Raw genomic sequence first — 22,147 nt, 5'->3', positions numbered from 1 at the left:
AGGCTAACATTCTGCCTAACATCTCCTTTTGTGTTACACGGAAAAAAGAAAGTCATAAAAGGTTGGAAAAACATGGGTGAGTGAATGATGACAGAAGTTTTATTTTTGGGCGAACTATTATTTTAAGGTCACACTGATGCTTACCACTGTATCTCGACTGTTGGCCGCTGTTCCTGTGCATCTCCCAATGATCTTATCAATGCACTTCTTGTGAATGGCAGCATTGCATTCTGGAAAAAGCAAGGGGGCAGATGCTACTGTACTCTCATTGTTTGCAGTATGGGTGAATTAACTTTTTATTAATAGCTTTATTAATTAACTTTTTTATTCATCATTTTTAAATGGTACAGAAATCATCTTAAAAGGATGGGTGTGACGAGGAGGTGTGGCCGGGCAGTGATGGTGCACGGCCGGCGCTGAATCATCTGATCAGCGAGAGAGCGAGATAAAGAGGAGCCGGAGGCGCCAGTTAGACAGAGAGAGAGACGCACGCGGCCGCGCTGCATGTGTGTCTGTGTTCATTATGTTGTTTTAAGTTCATTTTTATTATTAAACCTTTATGTTGACTGTTCAGTCGGTTCCCGCCTCCTCCTTGCCCATCCTTAAACTGTTACAGTGGTGCTGAAATCCAGGAGGGAGGAGGGATACGCTGTCACCGAGTCCTCGCCACTGCCATCTGCCAGGGGAGCAGCTGTGGCCGTCTGCCTGGGGACGGAGGGGTCGCTGCCAGCCACTGAGACCCAGAGGAACCGCTGCCGTCCACCGAAGAAGGGGAGGAGCAGTTCCATCCACCAGGGGCTGGAGGACTTGCTGCTGTCCACCGGGGGAGGAGCGAGCTGGCGTCTGCCAGAGGTGGAGAAGCGGTTAGGGACAGGGCGACAGCGCGTCTGGGAGCTGGCAAGCAAGTTCTTTCTCTCTCTCTCTCCTCTCTCTCTCTCTGTGTCTCCACTCGCCCTTTCCCTCTCCCCACGCCTCCCCTTGTCTCTCCCCCAAGTTCACAGGAGGCGGGGTGGACTACCAGCAGACGGAACGGCCGGAAGGGCAGCATCTCCCCTCCAGAGGTGGGGGGGGGGAGAGTTAGTCAGTCCGGTGCCACCACAGCCTGAACCAGGCGGGGGAGGAGTGTGACGAGGAGGGCGTGGCCTCCATTAAACTTTATGTTGACTGTTCAGCCGGTTCCCACCTCCTCCTTGCCCGACCTTGAACTGTTACAATGGGTTACCATGAAATAAAAAAAATTGTCATCATTTACTCACCCTCATGTTGTTCAAAACCTGTATCAATGACTTTCTTCCGTGAAACACAAAAGTAGAGGGAGTTAGGCAGAATGTTAACCTCAGTCACCATTCACTTTCATTGCATCTTTTTCATACAGTGAAAGTGAAAGGTGACTAAAACTAAACATTCTGCCTAACATCTCCTTTTGTGATACATGGAAGAAAGGAAGTCTTGGATCAGTTTGAAACAACATGAGGGGGAGTAAATAATGACAGAAATAAATTTTTTGGGTGAACTATCCTTTTACGTCTAACATAGTTTTCAAAAGAGTCCATTATGTTAATTCAACAGAGGTGGATGATTTGTGCACCACAAAAACAGGTCAAAATGTAACAAGTTAAATGACCTCAATTTGTACTTTAAAGAACAACTCACATATTGGAACATTTTGACTTAAAGAAAAATTAGGAACTGGATAGGCCAGTTCCATATGTACAATGTGTGTTCTTACAGTGCAGCTGAAGGGAGTGTCTGCAATAGATTTTGAAAGTTGTGAAGATACTTACGCCTACATTTGTAGCCCTGCTTGTTGAGACCCCTGGAAAGCAAAGAGAGTGTGTTGCAGTATTGACATATCTACACAGCAGGTGATATGGAGTGTCAGTTTGAATAGAAATCTTTTATCAGGAAGACTTTAGAACACTTGATCTATAGTCAATAACAAACTCTCCTTCTGTTTCTTCTCATACTCACACACATACACGTGTGTGAACAAAGCACGAAAGCACAGCATTCTGTCTCACACTGCACAGGAAGGAGACTGCCTTAGGGACTTTGCTGAGGCAGCTGAAATATCAGAGGAAAGTCCAAGTGTGCTTGCGCACACAAACACTAACACAGATGCTATCCAATACTATGGCTTACCAACATAAACACACCAAGATTACAGGCGGACCATATGCTTTTATTGCTGGCTATGAGCAGCTTCTGTTATGGCTATTTCTACTATGCCTCCTTGATGCATTATGGATAAAGGCTCCGCAAAATGAATAAATGTAAATGTACTTGAGATCACCATTTCAGATTTCTAAATGTCATAAGAGGTGGGGACTGATATCTGGGTATTAATAATCATTTGTGGAATCTAATGGTAGCTAGCTACTTGCTATATATAAAGCAACTAACTTATGGACTCCCTGGATCTTTTCTCCTTGGACCAACCTGTTATAGCATAACAATTAAGAGTGCTATGCGTCACTTTGAATGAGAAGTACCTTGCTTACGGGCACAATAGTGCTGGATTGTAATCTCAGTAACTCTCCATTTGCTGGGTCATTCCAATTTTAGATTGAACCAGCAACCTTTGTTTTTTGTATTGTGCTTTATGCAGTTAACAAAACCATAGAGGCACTGATAGAAGCAGCATGTTACTTTTGCTATTTTAGTGGTGCTTGCTAAGGCAAGGATCGGAGCAAACCCCAGCCCATGTATTAAACTTTGGCACATAACTTGTCCTGCAATGTTTGTGGTAAAGACATGATATAATGGTCTAAATGTGTACTTTTCTAAGCGATCTGATGATTTTTGCTTGATGATAATATGGGCATAAAGAAACCCTTAAAGGGATATTCCGGGTTCAATTCAAGTTAAGTTCAATTGACAGCATTTGTGGCATAATGTTCATTACCTCAAAAAATTATTTTGAATTGTCGTACTTTTCTTGAAAAACAAAAAAAAATAAATTTAAAAAAAGGACAAATCAAAGTTTCAGGGAGACACTTACAATGGAAGTGAATGGGGTAAATTTTTGGAGGGCTTAAAGGCTGTCACTTTGTGAAGCTTATAATTTTATAAAAGCACTTACATTAATTGTTCTGTTAAAACTCGAGTGTTAGAGCTGTAAAGTTGTTTAAATCATAATTTTTACAGTCATTTTTAGAATTCATTGACATTACCTCGTCATGGCAACAAAGTTGTAAAATTGGCTATAACTTTACACAGAAAAGGTTACTAAGCGATTTTATCACACTAAAATCACGTTAACACGCATATTGTTTATGTCTTGTAGTCGTTCAAACAACCGATTATGAAAATTGGTAGTATTGCACATCCCTTCTAGCAACCATCTAGCAATGCCATAGCAACCCCCTAGCGTTGTGGAGACAGGTGTTGCACAAAAACGCTCACATTTTCGTCAGAAAATGTTAAAATCTAGTCAGATTTTCCTGTTAAGGAGGACTGAATTTTTGTGTACACAAGCCATCTGGGGCAATCACTGTGCAATAAAAATGCCTCTGTATTTTCATGTTTTTCTTTAATTCACTCATTTATTTACTTACCACACAAACTCTCTGCAGACCGAGCAGAAGGTGGGCTGTTTGAAGAAGGTGGCTGTGAACTCGTGGTTCTTGATAAAGTGAACCTTGGCCTGTTTGATGGCGCCTCTCCTTCTGTTTAGAGTTAGAAGGCCGTCTTCCTCTTTCCCAATCACTGATGACTTGGATTCTGTAAAGCAGGTCATAATAGGTTCTTTAGAAATAGAGTAAGACTACAAGTGGGTAATGCACAGCACTTTTAATTCAAATCAAACAGAACAAAAATTACCAAACTGAACTGACTTGAAATAAGCTTTAATTTCACACTGATACAGTGCCCCCAAAAAGTGTCCAATTTTAAACCAAGTAGCATTTATTTTAAAGAAAGATTTTCCATGCAAAACATTTCACATAAAAAGTGTAAAACCATAGTTAAACTATGGTATTTGTATAGTAAAACCATGATACCCACAAAATTATGATTTTTATTATCATAGTTTTGTTTTCCTGTATTATCACTATGGTTTCACTACGAATGTCATGGTTAGAATATGGTTACTGTAGTAAAACCATGGTAAACTTATTGCGAGAGCACGCAAAAATTCCCGCCCTGTCCTCCGTAGAAAGTCATATACATGTGGGATTGCAAAAAAGTAAGTAAATGACAGAATTTTTATTTTTGGGTGAACTATCCCTTTAATCTTTAAATTTGAACAGTATATCTATAAACCTAACAATAGTAATATTGTGGTAACACTTTAAAATAAGATTACATTTTTTTTACATTAATAACATTAGTTAACATGAACTAACAATGAATAATACTTTTACAGCATTTATTAATCTTGGATAATGTTAATTTCAACATGATTCTTAAAATCAAAAAATGTATATGTTAACATTAGGTAATGAACTATGAACTAATGTAAACTAACAATGAAAATGTTATTTTTATTAACTAACAAATAAAGATGAATAAATACTGTAAAAATATTTTTGTTCATTCTTCATGATACCTAATGCATTTAATAATGTTAAAACATGTAACCTTATAATATGCTACCAATATTGTAGACTGTAGTAACCACGGTAAATGTATTGTGAGGGAACTCAAAACTATTGCGAAGGAAAGCAAAACTATTGTGAGGACACGCAAATATTCCCGCCCTGTCCTCTTAGGGGCTCCGTAATTTATAGAAGAATATCTCAGCTCTGTAGGTCCATACAATGCAAGTGAATGGTGTCCAGAATGCTGAAGCTCCAAAAATCACATAAAGACTTTGATGATATGGATTTAACCACTGGAGTCTAATGGATTACTTTTATGCTGTCTTTATGTGCTTTTTGGAGCATCAACATTTTGGCACCCATTCACTTGCATTGTATGGACCAACAGAGCTGAATTATTCTTCTAAAAATCTTAATTTGTGTTCTGCAGAAGAAAGAAAGTCATATACATCTGAGATGGCATAAGGCTGAGTAAATGAGAGAATTTTCATTTTTGGGTGAACTATCCCTTTAAGTGGATTAATACACTATACTGAATGATTATTGAAAAAAAAAAAAAAAAAGAATATAGTAATGACTAGTTTCTTAGTATGTCTTAACCTAACAAATGACCAAAACTCATGCTTAAACATTAACATAAAGCTTTGAGAAACTAACTACATTTGTGTGATTCACTGTGTGACAGAATGATGTTTCTGTTTATGCTGCCTACAGCAATTTTATAGATCACTATCAGCTCATTTCCTGCTAAGAGGTAGTAATAAACTACAGTAGCAGGCTGAGAACAAGTTTCACCCTCTGTGTTATCACAGACAACAACAATAATTGTTAGAGTTCAATAACAGCCTTTACCACTGTGGAATACAATGAGGCAGAAAGAGACAAATGTGGGGGAGGGAGAGAGAGAGAGAGAGAGAGAGAGAGAGAGAGAGAGAGAGAGAGAGAGGGAGGAAGGAAGAAGGCTGGAAAAAAAACATTTCTGCATAAAAACACGAGTAAGACAGCATGAGTAAGCAAAGATGGCACAAATGCCATATGACAGAACAGAGCTGGTATCTGAGGGTTGTGATAATGGGGACAAAAATGGAATTAGGGGAAAACCAGAGTGGCACAAATGGTTCAGTCTATGGCAGTGGTTTTAAACCTTTTTGACTTTTAATTGATTTTTAGCATTTTAAGTTAGATTATTTTAACCCTTCAAGCTCTGAGGGTGTTTTTAAAGATTTCTGTTTCAGTGGCATACCCAAAATTAAAGGCTTATACCTTGACAAATAAAAAAATAAAAAGTTTGGTATCATTTTAAAGAAAACTTTACAAATTTATTAATGATACAGATTATGAAAAATTCGGAGACTCTCAGCTTATGAAACTGCTGAAAAATCACAAAAAAAAACTTGAGCCAAAAATTAACTAATATTTTCTGATTTGACAATATACATCTCAGGGTGTAAATAAGGTGGCTCCGAAAAACTGCTTTTGTTTTGTTCCCAATAATGTCACCTGTAATGGAGTAAAGTTCTCTGTTCACAGAACAAAGAAATCAAAAGTTATAGCATTACAAAATAATTCAAGTGTTCAAAATCCTCTCCAAACATTTAAAACATAATAATTGTACATAAGAACTAATTACACATGCAAACACAACAATGACTAAAGTTTTTGCATAGCATGCAGACATGATTTTAGTAATGAGATTTCACAGAATGAGTTTCATTCTGTGCCATTTGAGTCATCGAGTCTGTATCATCTACTTAGCACCATCTCCTTGTGGTCATATGTAATTACAGTGATTGATCACTTGACTCCCTGCCCAAATATGGAGGACTGTCACCACTGGTTGGAGAAATCTGAACCCAATCCGATTGGTTTAGTGTTCCATGATGCTACAGCATTTCTGATGATGTCATCTGATCCAGGAAAGCTAAAGTTTTGCAGCCAGATAGCAAGATGCCAGATACTGTGTGTACATTGTACTTTGTGTGGGTTATCTACTGAACTATGCATCTGATTACTTTGTGTTTGATCTTGTTTTAAAGATAATCTCCTCTAAGTATGTGACATTTTATGTTCTGTTTAATTTTCATGAAGTTATGAGCGTAAACACGGCATACAAGCAACACCTGTTCACATGAAACATATGTCAAAGAAATATACTTAGCTATTACTCACTACATTTTTATATGTGAGTAAAACAAATAGGCTGGTTGTATTCTACTCTTGAGAGCTTTCCAAAAACATATGACACATGGCTATTTGATGAGTTAGATTTTCTTTACTGATTACAATAATATGTACAGTGCAAAATTATTAATAAATTATAAAACAGGGGGCCTGCATAGCTCAGCAAGTAAAGACACTGACTACCACCCCTGGAGTCACAAGTTTGAATCCAGGGCGTGCTGAGCGACACCAGTCAGACTTCCTAAGCAACCAATTGGCCCGGTTGTTAGGGTGGGTAGAGTCACGTTGGGTTAACCCCCTCGTGGTCACTATAATGTGGTTCTCGCTCTTGGTGGGACACATGGTGAGTTGTGTGTGGATGCAGCGGAGAATGGCGAGCCTCCACACGCGCTACATCTCCGCGGTAACGCACTCAACAAGCCACGTGATAAGATGCACGGACTGACTGTCTCAGACGCGGAGGCAACTGAGATTCGTCCTCCGCCACCCGGATTGAGGCTAGTCACTATGTCACCATAAGGACCTAGAGCGCATTGGGAATTGGGCATTCCAAATTGGGGAGAAAATCCCTCCCCAAAAAATAAATAAATAAAAACGGAACACTTCGAACAATTTCAAAGCACTTGTTCAGTTTTGGTCATACTGCCTACATACATTGTAAAGTAAAGCTTCTAAACTTTAAAACAATACATATTTTTTGTTGGTCAAGATTGTAGTCAGTAACATTTTTGATAAAAATAAATTCTCGTGGGCCCGCCTTCCTGTTTTTATAGTCAAAACAAGTGAAAAAAATCTACCAGTGCTGAAGTAGTAATCCAAAAGTATTTAGAATACATTACTGACCTTGAGTAATTAACGAATTACGTTATAAATTACATTTTACAACATGTATTCTGTAATCTGTAGTGGAATACATTTAAAAAGTAACCCTCCCAACCCTGTCTACAAGATATTTTCTAATGAAGTAAATTCTGTCTAGGAGGTTTTGGAGAGTTTAAAACCAGTGCTGATTTATAGACACAGCATTCAACCTGCAAGTGTGCGTTTAAACATGCAAATGCCCACCTTGTTCTGAATCCTCAACGAAGAACTGGACAGACATCATCACCTTCCCGGAGGGTTGCAGGTCCACCCAGAACTCTGCACGGCCGTTGCCTTTTTTGCAGCGCTCGGCAATAACGGAGACCCCGACCGTGGCTTCTGACAAAGCTTCCTCTGCCGTTTTCATCAGTACCACCTGTATGACACGTCCCTCATAGATGTGTGCATCAAACGAGGATTTCCACGCAGGGTACATGGTGGGCTTCCTCTGGACCAGTGTCTTCCCTCGCTCTGGTTGAAGAAAGAAACCAAGAAATAGTATGAATGAGAAGAATTTAAAGGAATAGTTCACCCAAAAATTAGGGGAATGAGTGTGAATGGTGACTTTTGTGTTCCACAGAAGATAGAAAGTCATGTGGATTTGGAACTACATGATGGGGAGTAAATGTTGAGAGCTCTTATTTTTAAATTAACTATCCCTTTAAGTCTATAGTGTCTGAATACATGGGTTAAAAAAAAACTAATGTAATTCTGACAAACTAACCTGTGCTGAGTGATTCCTTCATCTTAATTGCACAGAATGGCTGTTCAGTCATAGGAGGAAGGTCTCCCATGCTAAAATCATTGAAGGCAATCCGCAGGAACGGAGCCATGGTAAGCAATCACTTTGCCTAGACACACTTAAATACAAACACAGAAAAAGAGAAATAAAGATTAGAGGTTACTGTGCATCGTTTTGAGCAATGTTACAATGAAAGTTGAAAATGGCAGCAGAAAAACCATAATCATTTCTCATTGAAAGAAATAAAACTCTCATAAAATAGCATTAATGAATCAGGTTCCCAATAAAAACTTTTTACTTTTTAGTAACTGAATGCAAACCTTAGTTAATTATACATATAGCATATTTTCCAGCTAGTTTTGTATTCTAATAAGCAAAATGTAGAGTGGAAACTAAACTTGTTATATCATCATTAAAAACCTTCTAGGCACAAAATTGCATAATTTCCCGAACCCAAACCTTCAGGCAGGACCAGATTCCTGGCGGTATTACTGTACAAACAATGGCTCATATAGAGCTTTGAAGGAGGCAGAACTAGCCAACAGCAGGCCTGGCCTTTACTTGGTTTCACAATTTAATCGCTGGGATTAAGAGTTCAAACATATACGGCATGCAAAGACATGCGAACACAATGGAAAATAAAATTCATTAAGAAACACAAATCTTGTGACAAGGGAATTTACATGACCACAGCACAAACGAAAAGCAGTAAATGTTGTCAGTTAATGGAAAAACACTGACATTTAGTGCAACATACAGCTGTATACAGGAGTCTATAACAATATCAATTTCCATTTCTGGAAAGCCAATAGCTGAGCCAAGCTTCATACCCTTGTATTTAATAAAATGTCACTGTATCCTGAAACACTGGTAAATTAATCTACTTGTTGTCATAACAATTATAATAACGATTATAATAAAAAATTATTAATATATTTAAAAATGTGTATTATTGATGCTTTCTATGTTTGCTTTTCAGGCATTACTGATTACTGAGAGCTGAAATGTGAAGCAGGTGAAGTACGACCATTTGTGACACTGTAGATGACAGAATACTGTGAGACTTATCTAAACATATTCCCAACGCTGCAGCGCCACAGTTTCAGGCCAAATGCTTCAAGCCCAAAAGTGCTGAATGTTTAAATGGTCCTGAATGCTGATTGGTCAATACAGCGTTCCAGCTGTTCTATAATCCACAATATAGTAATAGCTATGTTAATATGCCAGTAGAAACTGTTTTATTAAAGGTAATAAGGTACTTGAGGGCGTGCAATATTCTCTCTCTCATATACTGTGTGTAAAAGTGACATATGTGGGGGACCAGAGCAAATAGTATTTTTCTGGTCCCATTTGCTCTATTAAGTTTCCATGACTTTCCAAAAGAGGAAAAAGAGAGAGAGAGAGAGATTACTACAGGCAGGAAAAAGATGCCAAATTTACTGTCACTTCTTCAGCAGCTGTATTTTTTTTAAAAAAAACATCGCAACAGTGTTGACTTTATTTTATTAATGAGAGTGTAATAAAAAAAATTATAAAAGTTTAATGCACTTAATGGAAAAATTGAAAATATTACGTTGTTAAATAATGCGGAAACGCATCATTTGTGCAATGTGGCAGCCTGTGAAAAGGGTCCATTTTGTAATGAATTATATCATAAAAGGCTAAACTGAGGTTATTGGAACCAGATTTAAAAGCTTCCACACTTCTTCTCAAATGATGAGAGACAGAAATAGGTATATTTCATTTTCTCTATTCTACATGATGATGATGTGTTATATATATGAAACATTTTCAATCTATGATAAAGTGAGCGATACAGAGAAAATGACTTAGAGAAAGATCAAGGATAATCTGAGACAACACACACACACACACACGTGTGCAAAAAATGCATTTAAAGGGACAGTTCACCAAAAAAAAAAAAAAATGATATTCTCTCATTATTTACCCACCTTCATTCCATCCCAGATGTGGATGACTTTCTTTCTTCTAAGAAAGCACACAAAGGACACCTTAAAGTAATCCATAAGACTCCAGTGGTTAAATCCATATCTTCAGAAGTGATATGATAGGTGTGGGTGAGAAACAGAAAAATTTATTAAATCCTTTTTTTACTATATATTCTCTTCCATGCCCAGTAGGTGGCGATATGCATGAAGAATGTGAAAGTGTAGATGTATAGTAAAAATAGATTAAATATTGATCTATTTCTCGCCCACACATCATATCACTTCTGAATATATAGATTTAACCACTGGAGTCTTCTGGATTACTTTTATGCATCCTTTGGAGCTTCAAAATTTTGGTCACTATTCACTTGCATTGAAAAGACCAACAGAGCTCAGATATTCTTCTAAAAATCTTTGTTTGCATTCTGCAGAAGATAGAAAGTCATACACATCTTGGATGGCATGAAGGGGAGTAAATTATGAGAGAATTTAAATTGGGTGAACTATTCCTTTAATATAAGGAAATGAAACACTCACTCTGTTAAACACCTGTCAAAAAACATAAACCTCTTACACTCAAAGGCATATGGCTACAGAAAAATGTTTCCCTACAGAGAGTGGAAAAATTGAGCCCATGCAGCAAGGGATGGGATGGAGAGAAAATGAGGAAAAAGGAGAAAGGGAGGGATGGGGGAGGGAAGAAAGAAAGCATTGAACAGGGACGCCTACAGCATAGGGGAAGTTAAACACGCTTGCTAAAAATTCAAACTCTTACACTGAGAACTATTCATACACTTGATCGACAGTCATACTAACGTACACCTACACCTTCACTTTGCCAACAAGCGTACAGAAAACACTTCATTAACGCAAAGTTTTGTCAACAGCATTAATATCAAATGAATGCCCGTCTCAACAGACAGACTGTGTGTGTGTGTGTGTGTGTGTGTGTGTGTATTTGTGTCTTTTCGGTAGCTTGGTTCCTCTCAGCGGTCTATTAATCTGTCAAGAGAGGTCACCTCCTTCACACTCATATGGGTTACTGCTTAATTAACACACATCCCTTTGGTATTTTTGTGTGTAGAAATGGGATAATGTGTTCATGTTACTACTTATAATCTTTGCTGCTGAAGATGCTAAAACTGGCAACCACCATATTGCTACGCTAAACAAATGAAGTAATGTATTCTTAGAAGATTATGTAAATGCCATTGAGGGTAGAGATTCTAGTTTATGGAGGAGGAACTTTTCAACTGTAACAGAGAGATCCTCTCTAAAAGGTAATACGTAATAAGGGCCCAAATAAGCAGCCAATTCTACTCACTTTAACCTAATGTTAAAAGGTTCAACACAGATACCATTATGACTTAACTAATTTCTTAAAGGAAAAGTTAACACAAAAATGAAAATTCTGGGGGCCTGGGAAGCTCAGTGAGTATTGACGCTGACTACCACCCCTGGAATCGCAAGTTCGAATCCAGGGTGTGCTGAGTGACTCCAGCCAGGTCTCCTAAGCAACCAAATTGGCCCAGTTGCTAAGAAGGGTAGAGTCACATGGGGTAACCTCCTCGTGGTCGCTATAATGTGTGGTTCTCGCTCTCGGTGGGGCGCGTGGCAAGTTGTGCGTGGATGCCGCGGAGAATAGCGTGAAGCCTCCACACACACTACATCTCCACGGTAACGCGCTCAACAACCCACGTGATAAGATGCGCGAATTGATGGTCTCAGACGTGAAGGCAATTGAGATTCGTCCTCCACAACCCGGATTGAGGCGAGTCACTATGCCACCACGAGGACTTAGAGCGCATTGAGAATTGGGCATTTCAAATTGGGGAGAAAAATAAATAAATAGTCATAATCTACAAATCAAATCATCAATTAAGCGCTGATATCAAATATGTGCGGCTGCTTTGATGACATAATTTGTTTGGGTTAGTGTCATGTTGTTTGCTCACAAGACAGAATAAGAACTGCCATATTTGATTTCAGCACGTTATTATCAATGAATTTATTTTATTTGAGAGTGAATGACTTAAAGCTGAAGTGTGTAATTTCTGCTCCACTAGCTCCACCGAACAGAACGTTGTTTTCAAACAGCTTTCCAAATACACGTCTGCTGGTGATCGAACAAACAGATAGTTCACCACAAATTCACGCCACTGATTAAATAAATGTTGTTGTGTTGAGATGGACCGGCTGCTCAAAACGAGCAACATTTTTAAAGTGCCATAGAGCCAGTGTTTACAGTTTAAGAAATTAACCTGCAAATGGCTTGGTTGTCTCTGCATATTAAGCTAGGATAAGAGAAATAATTTTAACAATGAAAAAGTTCCAGCACATTTCTGCTTCAATTAAATCATTAATACAACGCTGATTTTAAGACAATAACATCAAGCCTCATTTGTTCTTGCAATATAACTTCATGATGTTTGGTCACAAGATGCAATGAAAACCAATGAGATTTGAAGTTATCGAAGTAGCCGCCATATTTGATTTCAGCACTTTATCAATGAATTGATTTGATTTTAGTGTGAATAACGACTTAAATTCCGCCTTGTTCATCACACAAAGTGATGGTATCACTTCAGAAAACTTCAAATATAGTGCATGTGTCATATCTATTACTTCTCCTGTGGTTTTATGGTGTTTTTTGTCCTATTTGTAGCTTTACAGAACAAAGTCACTATTCACTTTCATTATATGGCAAATAAACCCTGTAAAGACTTTAAAAATTCACCTTTTGGCTCAGGTCCCTCCTTCAATGTAAGTCTATGGGATTTATTATTATTTAATTTTTTTTGCCATTTTATTTGTCCACCAAGCAAAAAACGTAAAGCTGATCGCTTCTGAAAAGTAAAAGCTTCTCCTCGACAAAAGTCCAACAATTTGAGGTACGGTTTCATTCATGTCTGTAGCAGAAGCGTTCCGGAACAAGTTACGCAGTGAATACTTAGGGTTAGGGGTTTGTTCAAATGAAGTGTGCGCAATACTAGTTGTAATGCCTGCTTTAGCAAACATCAACACTAAAAACATTCCTTATGTAAGCTACAACTCTCTCTACTGTTTTTGGCTTGACTTGTCATGGGTTTACCTGTTAAATAAGCATTTAAAGACCCTGTAAAATCAAATTGAAGGTTTTGCTGCTTTAAATCCATATCTATTAACTTTAAGGTCATCTATATGCTAATGTGCTTCTAAACATTGACAATTCATTTTTAGAAGATATAAGCATTTCATATCTGCCATCACTCTCTTTTGGCTAAAAAGACTGTTCGTCACATCCTCGATTTGTTCTCAGGTCTTTTAAAAAGCTGGCCAGTATTGAGATCACTTCTCAAGGTCCCCCAGTAAATGGCTCTGATATGAGCAGCATGGAGGAAAGGTGTATGTGTGTCTGTGAACAAAAGCCTATTGGCCATTATTAAAAATGGGACAGGTTGTTCAACATGTTCTACCCCCACTTCCTATTTCAGTAGGAAATACATCAAATCAAAAAGATCTTATTCACTTTTTTGCATCATTCAACTTACAAAACGCGTTTTTGGATCATTCAACTTACAAAACATTGAAAAAATATCTTTCCAAGAAATTTGAGTAGACAACAAACTCCAGACAACATGAGTTGTGGAAAATTAGATGTGATCTAGGAGCTTTTTGATGGCTTTATTCAATGGATGCCATTTAAGAAACTGTACATCTATCCCTCAGAGCCTCATTTTCATTCTCGTCAAAAATCAAAGATGGTGCTACAGTGAATAAGGTCTATTAGCTGCAGCTCACACAGGCTGTCTGTTCTTGGGATCTCTGTGCATTAGCGTGTTTGTGTAGAAGTAATTGGTGAGAATTATGGTGTGTTGTGCTGGCCCAGTGAAAGAGACTCACTCTACATAGACACACACTCACACACACTCAAGTCTAAAAACTGCTATGCCTGAACACAGGGCTAAAATCAAGCACGTTTTACACTTTCAGATATCTGAATGTAAAATAGTTGAAACGGAGTGTGTTCAGAGAATTTAATTTTGTCCTTGACAAGAGATTAATGGATTCATAGAGCTCCCACCTTACGGAAGAACTGCAATTTGTGCTTTTCTCTTGTTCTGAGACCAGACTAGAAAATTGTGGAACCTAACCCTTTCCAGAAAGAAAGCTGTGTGTGAACACTCATGGAAGTTTTGATTACCAGGATTATACCACATGTTGCTTAGTGAACAGAACTGTCCAGTGAGGATCATGGTCCAGAATGAGACGTGTTTGAGAGATTATACAAGTAAGAAATAAAGTATAATGGCAAAAAGGACATGTTTTTCCATTTAACTCTTTAAAATTCTCTGTGAATGAAGTTGCTGATGATAAAAAAAAAAAAAAAAAAAAAAAAAAAAAAGGTCTAAGGCTGTCAATTTAACGTGTTAATTAAGTGTGATTAATTATATATTAAAAAAAACACTATACATTTTTTACGCAATTAATCATGTCAACGAAATCAGGAATTTTCCAAACAACAGATCAATTTAAGCAGTTCAACTCCAGCAACATTGTCTGCCTACCTTTTCAGCCATCTGGGTTCCAGAAGTATTTTTCCCATTCATTTTTTCTGTAGGCTCTTCATAAAATCCTTCATAAAAGAGTTGTACAGTAAGCCATGGACCAAACAAACCAGCTCAGAGGTGAATCACACCATTATAATCTTTGATTTGAAGCAAAAAATATTTGAAAAACGGAATAAAAAAGGTACAAGGCTGTGTACTTGCTGTCTCTCACAAGGGTACGAACTACAATCCCATGAAGCATTGCGAATGACGTAATAGAGTAAAAAAACGATGGAAATATATAAAATTATTGATTTTAAGTTGTTAATTATTAGTGTAGAAACAATATATTTGAAGTCTACTGCAAAATATTCTGATTTAGTTTGAGGGTGTAGGGAGATCTACTCGATTGCGTCTTTCACAGGGCGTCACTGGAAAGGGCGGTCGATGCTGGACTTGGGAAGTGTAGTTGTTCACCAGGAATTCCACTATTAAACAAGATTTTTAAACAAAGAAGTTGAAATAGCATGGACTGATGGCTTCAACAAAGGCATTTACCATCGATGAAGAACCTTGGAGCTCACAATAGGTCTGTCTTTAAAAGTTTATAAGTTATCATTGAAAATCAATTCGTCTATGAAAAAGATTTATGGGATTTTTACTTCCGGAAACCAGACTGTTGCGCTCTATAGGCAACAAACTGACAGCTGATCAAAGACAGCTGGACAGAGCAGAGTGCAGGCATCACGAGACGCATACTTTAAAGTTTAAAACTAAATTTAACTTGAAACATCATTATAAAAACATGCCGTTTATGGCTAGAGACAATGAAAACCAGTTAAACCGGATGCAACCACAGTGAGATGCACCAAAAGCATCCATCTGACACATGTGTACAGACGGAACGCAAGAACGTGTCCTGTGAGAAAATGTTCCTCGGACAGATTGATGAAATCTATTGTAAAATGGATTGCTGTGGACTGTAGGCCAGTAATATATATATATATTTTCAATGATATGGAAATAAACCAAACAATATATTGACTTCTAAAGCCACTTTTTGTATTGTCTAATCAACACTTTACTCATCTGCCACAATAATGGAATATCGTTGAATCATCTGATATTGTTATATTAATATAAATGAATATTATTATATATTATACTTATTTCTTTGATTATTACATACCAACTTATCTTTATTTGGGGGCCATTTTCAGCAAATATTGATTATTATTTTGATGAATTAATCGGCACATCATGTAATTCATTTTATAATTGATTGACAGCCCTAGTTTGGTCCTACACTTTTCCAACAAGATAAAAGCAAGCGTTAGAGTATATCTAATATCTCAGATGCACTGGAAAGAAGAATTCTTCACCCGATATGATAAAATTGACACTAAAAGAAACATTTTAGCTGTTTGTAGGTTGTATTTCTTGACCATTGTCCTTTTCATGGTATTGCACATGTTGTGTGTCTTTGGAATAGACATAATAGGCACAAAAAGAGGTAGAATGTCACTTTAAGTACAGACTAATACCAATAAACAGGTTAGGATGGAAAAACAACAGTCCAGATGTACGCAGAATGAAATGTGAGAGCAAGTTTAAGAGCACCTGACAGTTTAGAAGAGACCAGCTATGTTTCAAAGAACATCAGACAAAACCTGTTTTTCCAGATGGTGCAGTTGCATATTTTGTATGCAAAATTGTCCTTTGCAATGCAACTAATCACACATATACACAGCAGAGTTCATTATTTGAGAATAAGGCACCATGCTGCTGTTTGTACTTTGTTAACGTGAAGCATAATAATCCTCCAATGGCCCAAAACCCCCCTCTGTGCATAGCAGTCCTCATAATACAGTTTAGTGATGCAGTATGCAGAAGTCCTGCATTTCAGCATGTTTGCAATTAAATTTTACTTCCATTATGTGATATATTCCAGACAAAAACTGTAGGGTGGGACATGATCTTGTCAATCGACAATTGATTGGAATGTAGAGAATGGAAAATGCTCTCTATATGACAGGTAAGGTTTGAAAAATAAAGGAGGATTGGTGACCTCAGCTGAAATGTAAGTCATTTCAGAGGAATGGCGAGTGATTACATTTTGATAAAAGATTACAAAGACAAACAAAAAATTATTTGGTATGAAGTGCACCAATTAATCATTTACAATAAGATCAGGAACAAGTATTAGGGAAGTTAATAGGGTCAATTTCATGTTGATTTTACAATGTCAAGATCTTGGCATCATGCCTCACAAAAACATTTTCCTTCACAATCATGACAGACTGACTGTTCTGGTTTCTTTTACAAATACAAATAAATATTTGCATTCCTCGTTTTTGCAACTGAGATCTGAAATTCAAAGTAAATGTTGTGTTTGTAAGGGAGTTTAATTAGTCACCAATTATTGGATATGAGAACAAGAATCTCATTGTGTGAGGATTAGGTTACACAATAAGCAAAAGCACTTATTTACACCAATGTCACAGGGTTATTAGGTTAACATAGCATACATTAAGGAAATGGATGAGATTGAAAGAGTGAGAACGAGAGATCAGCGACTTCAAGGTCAGCCGAGTGCCTTGTGCCATTCGTTTTAGTGTAGCGTTGATTTTTCAACACTCTGTTCCCTCTGGCTAAGAAACAAGAGACTCTATGCCTGCCTGCCTGCCTGTCTCTCTCTCTCTCTCAAGCCTATAACACACACACACACACACACACACACACACACACACACACACACATAAACACAAAGGGGTCAGTTCAGGTTTGTGTGGAAAAGCCAATTCCTCTTTAAAACAGGGCTTACTGTGTGACTGTTTGTGCGCATCAGGACTCAAATCCACTGATCTACTCACTGCCGTTCCACTGCCTCGGACAAGAATATTGGACACACAGATATGCGTGTGTGCGGGCATGCCTACTTAAAGGTGAAGCTCAGCTCGCCTGTGTCTGTCGGTGCAATCAGAGTGGTGTCCATTTCTGCCTTGTGCACACTTCACAAAAGCTTCATTAATCCAAGACAAACAGAGAGTGGCCTGTCTGCTCACTACCATATAAGTACGCAACAGAGCTTTTGTTGATGTATGTTAAAAAGCAACACCACAAGAAAGATTTAGTGACAACATGCATAACTTACAGACTGAAAACAATAGCATGGAGTTTTAGTGCTCGGAGCCTCATAACAAAACAATTGTGCACTGTATGTGCACTATAACTGGGGGGGGGGTAATTATGATAGGTTTGAACTTTCCTAATGGTGTTAGCTTGTAAAAGAGTGGTGTGTGTTACAGAGAAAACACAGATGTTGACAGAGGGGGTGAAGGTGCACCATCATTGCTCACTTTTACTCCCCTGGAGTTCATCAGATAAATAATTCAGAAGGGGAACATATTGTTGATTAAAACTTTTACTAACATGTGCCTTCCAGGTGTTACACAGTGTGTTGATTCGGCCCACTGTACAGGTTGTGGACACACAGTGAGAAGTGACGACAGATAAGCGTTCATTATACCAGGAAACACAAACACTAAAAACTACTTAAACTGCAGAGCCCCTGATTAACATGGAGAACAGAACAGCTAGTGCATGTGTGAAAGAGAAGGAAAGAACGTAATACAATGCTTGAGTACTAGTGCGTGAAAGGGAAAGATTAAAAAATTATACCAAGTCTGTGGTCAGTGTGAGAAAATGGTGCAATGTAGCATAAGAAATCAAGTAGAACCTTAGGAGAGCAACAGTTAGCAAACACTTTAAAGGAATATTTCACGCAAAAATGATAATTCTCTCATCATTTACTCATGCCCTATGTATACTTCCAATCTGAATCAAATGCTCAGCGTCTGCGCGCAGTCAAACGCGAGCCTGTCAAAGTATACTCCATATAACTGTGCACGCATACACAGGTGGTTGGCGCATGCGCGCTACGACTGCTAAGAGACACCGGACTATTTCTTTTCAGGAGTCTTTTCAGGACCCATAAAGACGTCTCTACATTCCTTCAGACTCGAGTTATACAAATGCAGGTATCTCCAGACCCTCTTCACATACACGCTCTTGACTTGCACATCAACTTTTGTTGTTTTTACCTTCATCTACTGATGTTTAGAGGCGATAACATCTTGTAGCACTTCTTCGTAACAGCAACGACTCGAATGCAAGTGTTGCCACCTTGTGGTCCCCCAAATTAGTGCAAATAATTCCAGGCGTATGCGCATTCTGTGCGTTCAAAGATGCGCGGTTAGAAAAATCGGGCTGCACGTGTATTCATCTCTTCTATTGTATATTAGCCTATAATGTTTTGATGTATGATTCCCAATTTAATTCCAGCCAAACTTTCTATATCGGTGCATGCCTAATTTTAAGAATTAAATAATCATAATGGATCGGTCTGCACTTTAAGTACTCTTTGTAATTTGTAACTATTCTGTGGGTTTTAAAACTACCATCAATGGTGTTTTGCACCATCACACATGCTCTCACGCACAACAGATATTCTTCATGTTCTGTGTTGTTAAAGGGTGGATGCACAGATCATCCATTAACTGTTATCATACTAAATAGTTTAGTCAATATTGTCACAGAGATTCATTCATTCTGCACATGAACTTCTTTACAGGTGACTTTAAGCTATAACCAATTGGTTTCCCATAACCCAGTGAAACCCGTCAAGTTGGAAAGATATGATTTAGCCTCTGAACTTAGTAGCCAACCGTCTGTAACTATGGCAACCACGATTAAGACGCTTTTAAAAAAGCTCGCGAATAAAGCAAATCCATTTAGAATCCTGTCATTTATTGTATAAAACACCAGCTTCACAACGCGTCATCTGAAGTATTCGTTCTCGTCAAGAGTTACTTTGTATTTCGCTTTGTCAGAAAACTTGAAAAACAATAGCGAACAGTAGGCCACGACTTACTGTTACGTTATATGCAAGTACAACGCGAAAAAATGCCAAGGATGTAAGTTTTTCGATAGCACGGAAGTGCAGCAGAAGAGTGGTCTGTCTGGTCTTTCTATATGTGCTTACATAACTTTATGGCAATGCATTCTATGAAATACTGACGAAAAGCTTCCGCGTATCTGGAAAGCGTAAGGGGCTGTTCACCCCGCGCTCGTTATTGCGTCCGTCTATTTTTTATTTTTTATTTATTGTTTTCCTATCTAAACCTGAACTAGACGGACGTCTTTGGCCGTTGCGCCGCGTCACGTTAAAATAACTTCAACTGTTAAAAACGCGTCTTGAGACACCTGCGTTCTGTTCCATTCGTTGCGCTACGTCTAGTTGTTTTAGCGCATGAACGTGTTCGGACTGAACGGCCGCTTACAGAGTCGAATGAAAAAACAATTGATCAAGTTTCTTTTCCTCTCCCGAACTTGCACGTTTGGGAGCGCAATATGTTATACATTCCTGTCATCTTTAATCCTGATAGTCGGATTTACGTTCTCCTACAAAATAATCTAAAAGTGAAAAGTTGATGGCACAAAACTTACCAACTTCAAAGATCGAGATGTTTCTGTAACGCTTCTCCAATTCAGTCTCCTGCTTTGTAAGCTGAGAGTAGAATGAACAGCGCGGCGTGTATGAGGAAGTGTTTACCCGCTCACTGTGTGCCTGTGTGGGGTTGACAATGCTGGAGGAGTGGCGTTTGAGAGAGAGAGAGAGAGAGAGAGAGAGAGAGAGAGAGAGAGAGAGAGAGAGAGAGAGAGAGAGAGAGAGAGAGAGAGAGAGAGAGAGAGAGAGAGAGAGAGAGAGAGAGAGAGAGAGAGAGAGAGAGAGAGAGAGAGAGAGAGAGAGAGAGAGAGGTGAACCCATTGGAATTAGCTGGTTTTCTGCAGTAATTGGTCATAAAATGTGATCTCATCTTCATCGAAGTCACAAGTATAGACAAACACGATGGTGCTTAAGTTAACAAGTTAACAACACACAAACAATTATAATCTTTCAAGTCTTTAACACATTCCATTATACATTGACTGTGCTGTGGAAAATGTGAGTGAACCCTTGGATTTAATAACTGGCCGATCCTCCTTTGGTAGCAATAACCTTAACTGAGTGTTTCCGGTAGTTCAGAGGGATTTTGGACCATTCTTCCATACAGATCTGGTTCCGCTGTGCCTTGTTTATGCCATGCTTAGTGCTGCGTGTTCTTCCCAAAAAAAATTCAGTCCACAAAACATTTTCCCAGTAGTGTTGTGGAGTGTCAAGGTGGTCTTTGGCAAACTTCAGTCACGCAGCAATGTTTTTGTTGGAAAGCAACGGCTTCCTTCATCTTGTCCTGCCATGGACACAATGACTTTTTAACGTTTTCCGTATAGTAGACTAATGAACAGATATGTTAATCAGTTCCAATGATTCCTTTAAATCTTTAGCTGTCATTCTATGATTCTTTTTTACCTCATTAAGCATTCTGCCAGTGGCGAATTCTCAGGGCCAGCAAAGCCTTCTCTGCTGGCCTAACATCTCAATCACCTATTTGCCTATGTATTTTTAATCACTTTCCACTCTTAATTAATCTACAAACAAATAGAGAAAAACGAAAAGTTTATCCAATCAGAATTTATTTATTGATGCTTACAAGCGAAGTGTGACAACAGTTTCACAAATCGCATGCCCAAAGCAGTGCGTGAGTCTGAGCTCCACCCCCTCAGGCCTTCAGAATTTCCACAGAATCCCTCAACAGTGCAAATGAATGAGCAACTAAAGTCAGACTGTCAGATTCATCAGCCAATCAGATTGATTTATTTGTTCTTGGTGGGTGTGATTTTTAGGATATGTCCTGGTCGAGGCCTTCTAACTGGCCTTGAGTGACGCAATCACGCTTTAAGTGACGTATGTAATTTGAAAGCGAAGAGCACGAAATCGTCATCACTGCCGCTATCACCATTGAGAAAGAGATCCTTAAGGATTTAAAAACACGAGATGTTCTGCATGACCGTGTGATTGCTTAATTTATTCAACAGGAAAGGAGGATTGATTTTCACTTCACGTAAATTGGTAAGTGCTTTTTGCATTGTTATAGAAACATCAGGAGTTTTCTAAGTGTAAATTAGGCTGCTTGAGCATTCAGTGTCGGATCAAGTTTTGAAAAGTAGTGCTGCGTTCCATTCAACCTGGAAAGTCAGATTTTACAACTTCCTACTAAGAAAAGTGCAATGGAATGCATCTTAAACTTGTAGGCTCGTGCAGAAATTCTCAACTCCGATTTCGCCGAGTTGCAGGGGCATGATGTCACATAAACCTGTGGACACTCAGGGAGGTATACAAAGTAAGTGATAAACATTCACTTTATTAAGTAATATCGATAAATGAGTTAGTTTCAACATTAC

The 22,147-nt window shown here is 38.3% G+C and overlaps 1 protein-coding gene across 2 annotated transcripts in view; it reads right to left on the bottom strand.

The window, feature by feature from the left end:
- LOC127426272 (protein kinase C delta type-like) overlaps positions 1 to 20,445 on the bottom strand; it is a 31,558-nt gene extending 11,113 nt beyond the window's left edge. Inside the window, exons 1-6 of one of the 2 annotated variants that reach the window (XM_051672961.1) lie at positions 20,312 to 20,445; positions 8,308 to 8,443; positions 7,788 to 8,054; positions 3,558 to 3,723; positions 1,785 to 1,816; positions 145 to 230 (exon numbers count right to left, since the gene is read on the bottom strand). In XM_051672961.1, coding sequence (XP_051528921.1) covers positions 145 to 230; positions 1,785 to 1,816; positions 3,558 to 3,723; positions 7,788 to 8,054; positions 8,308 to 8,416 — 660 coding nt within the window. In that variant the 5' untranslated portion in view covers positions 8,417 to 8,443; positions 20,312 to 20,445. Of the gene's footprint in view, positions 1 to 144; positions 231 to 1,784; positions 1,817 to 3,557; positions 3,724 to 7,787; positions 8,055 to 8,307; positions 8,444 to 14,821; positions 14,840 to 20,311 lie in introns of those variants that run through there. The other variant, XM_051672962.1, reaches the window with a different exon arrangement.
- Positions 20,446 to 22,147: the final 1,702 nt, after the last annotated feature.

This window comes from Myxocyprinus asiaticus, chromosome 35 (genome assembly GCF_019703515.2).
Source record: "Myxocyprinus asiaticus isolate MX2 ecotype Aquarium Trade chromosome 35, UBuf_Myxa_2, whole genome shotgun sequence".
Lineage (NCBI taxonomy): Eukaryota > Metazoa > Chordata > Actinopteri > Cypriniformes > Catostomidae > Myxocyprinus > Myxocyprinus asiaticus.
This window is presented reverse-complemented; position numbering and strand designations above follow the sequence as displayed.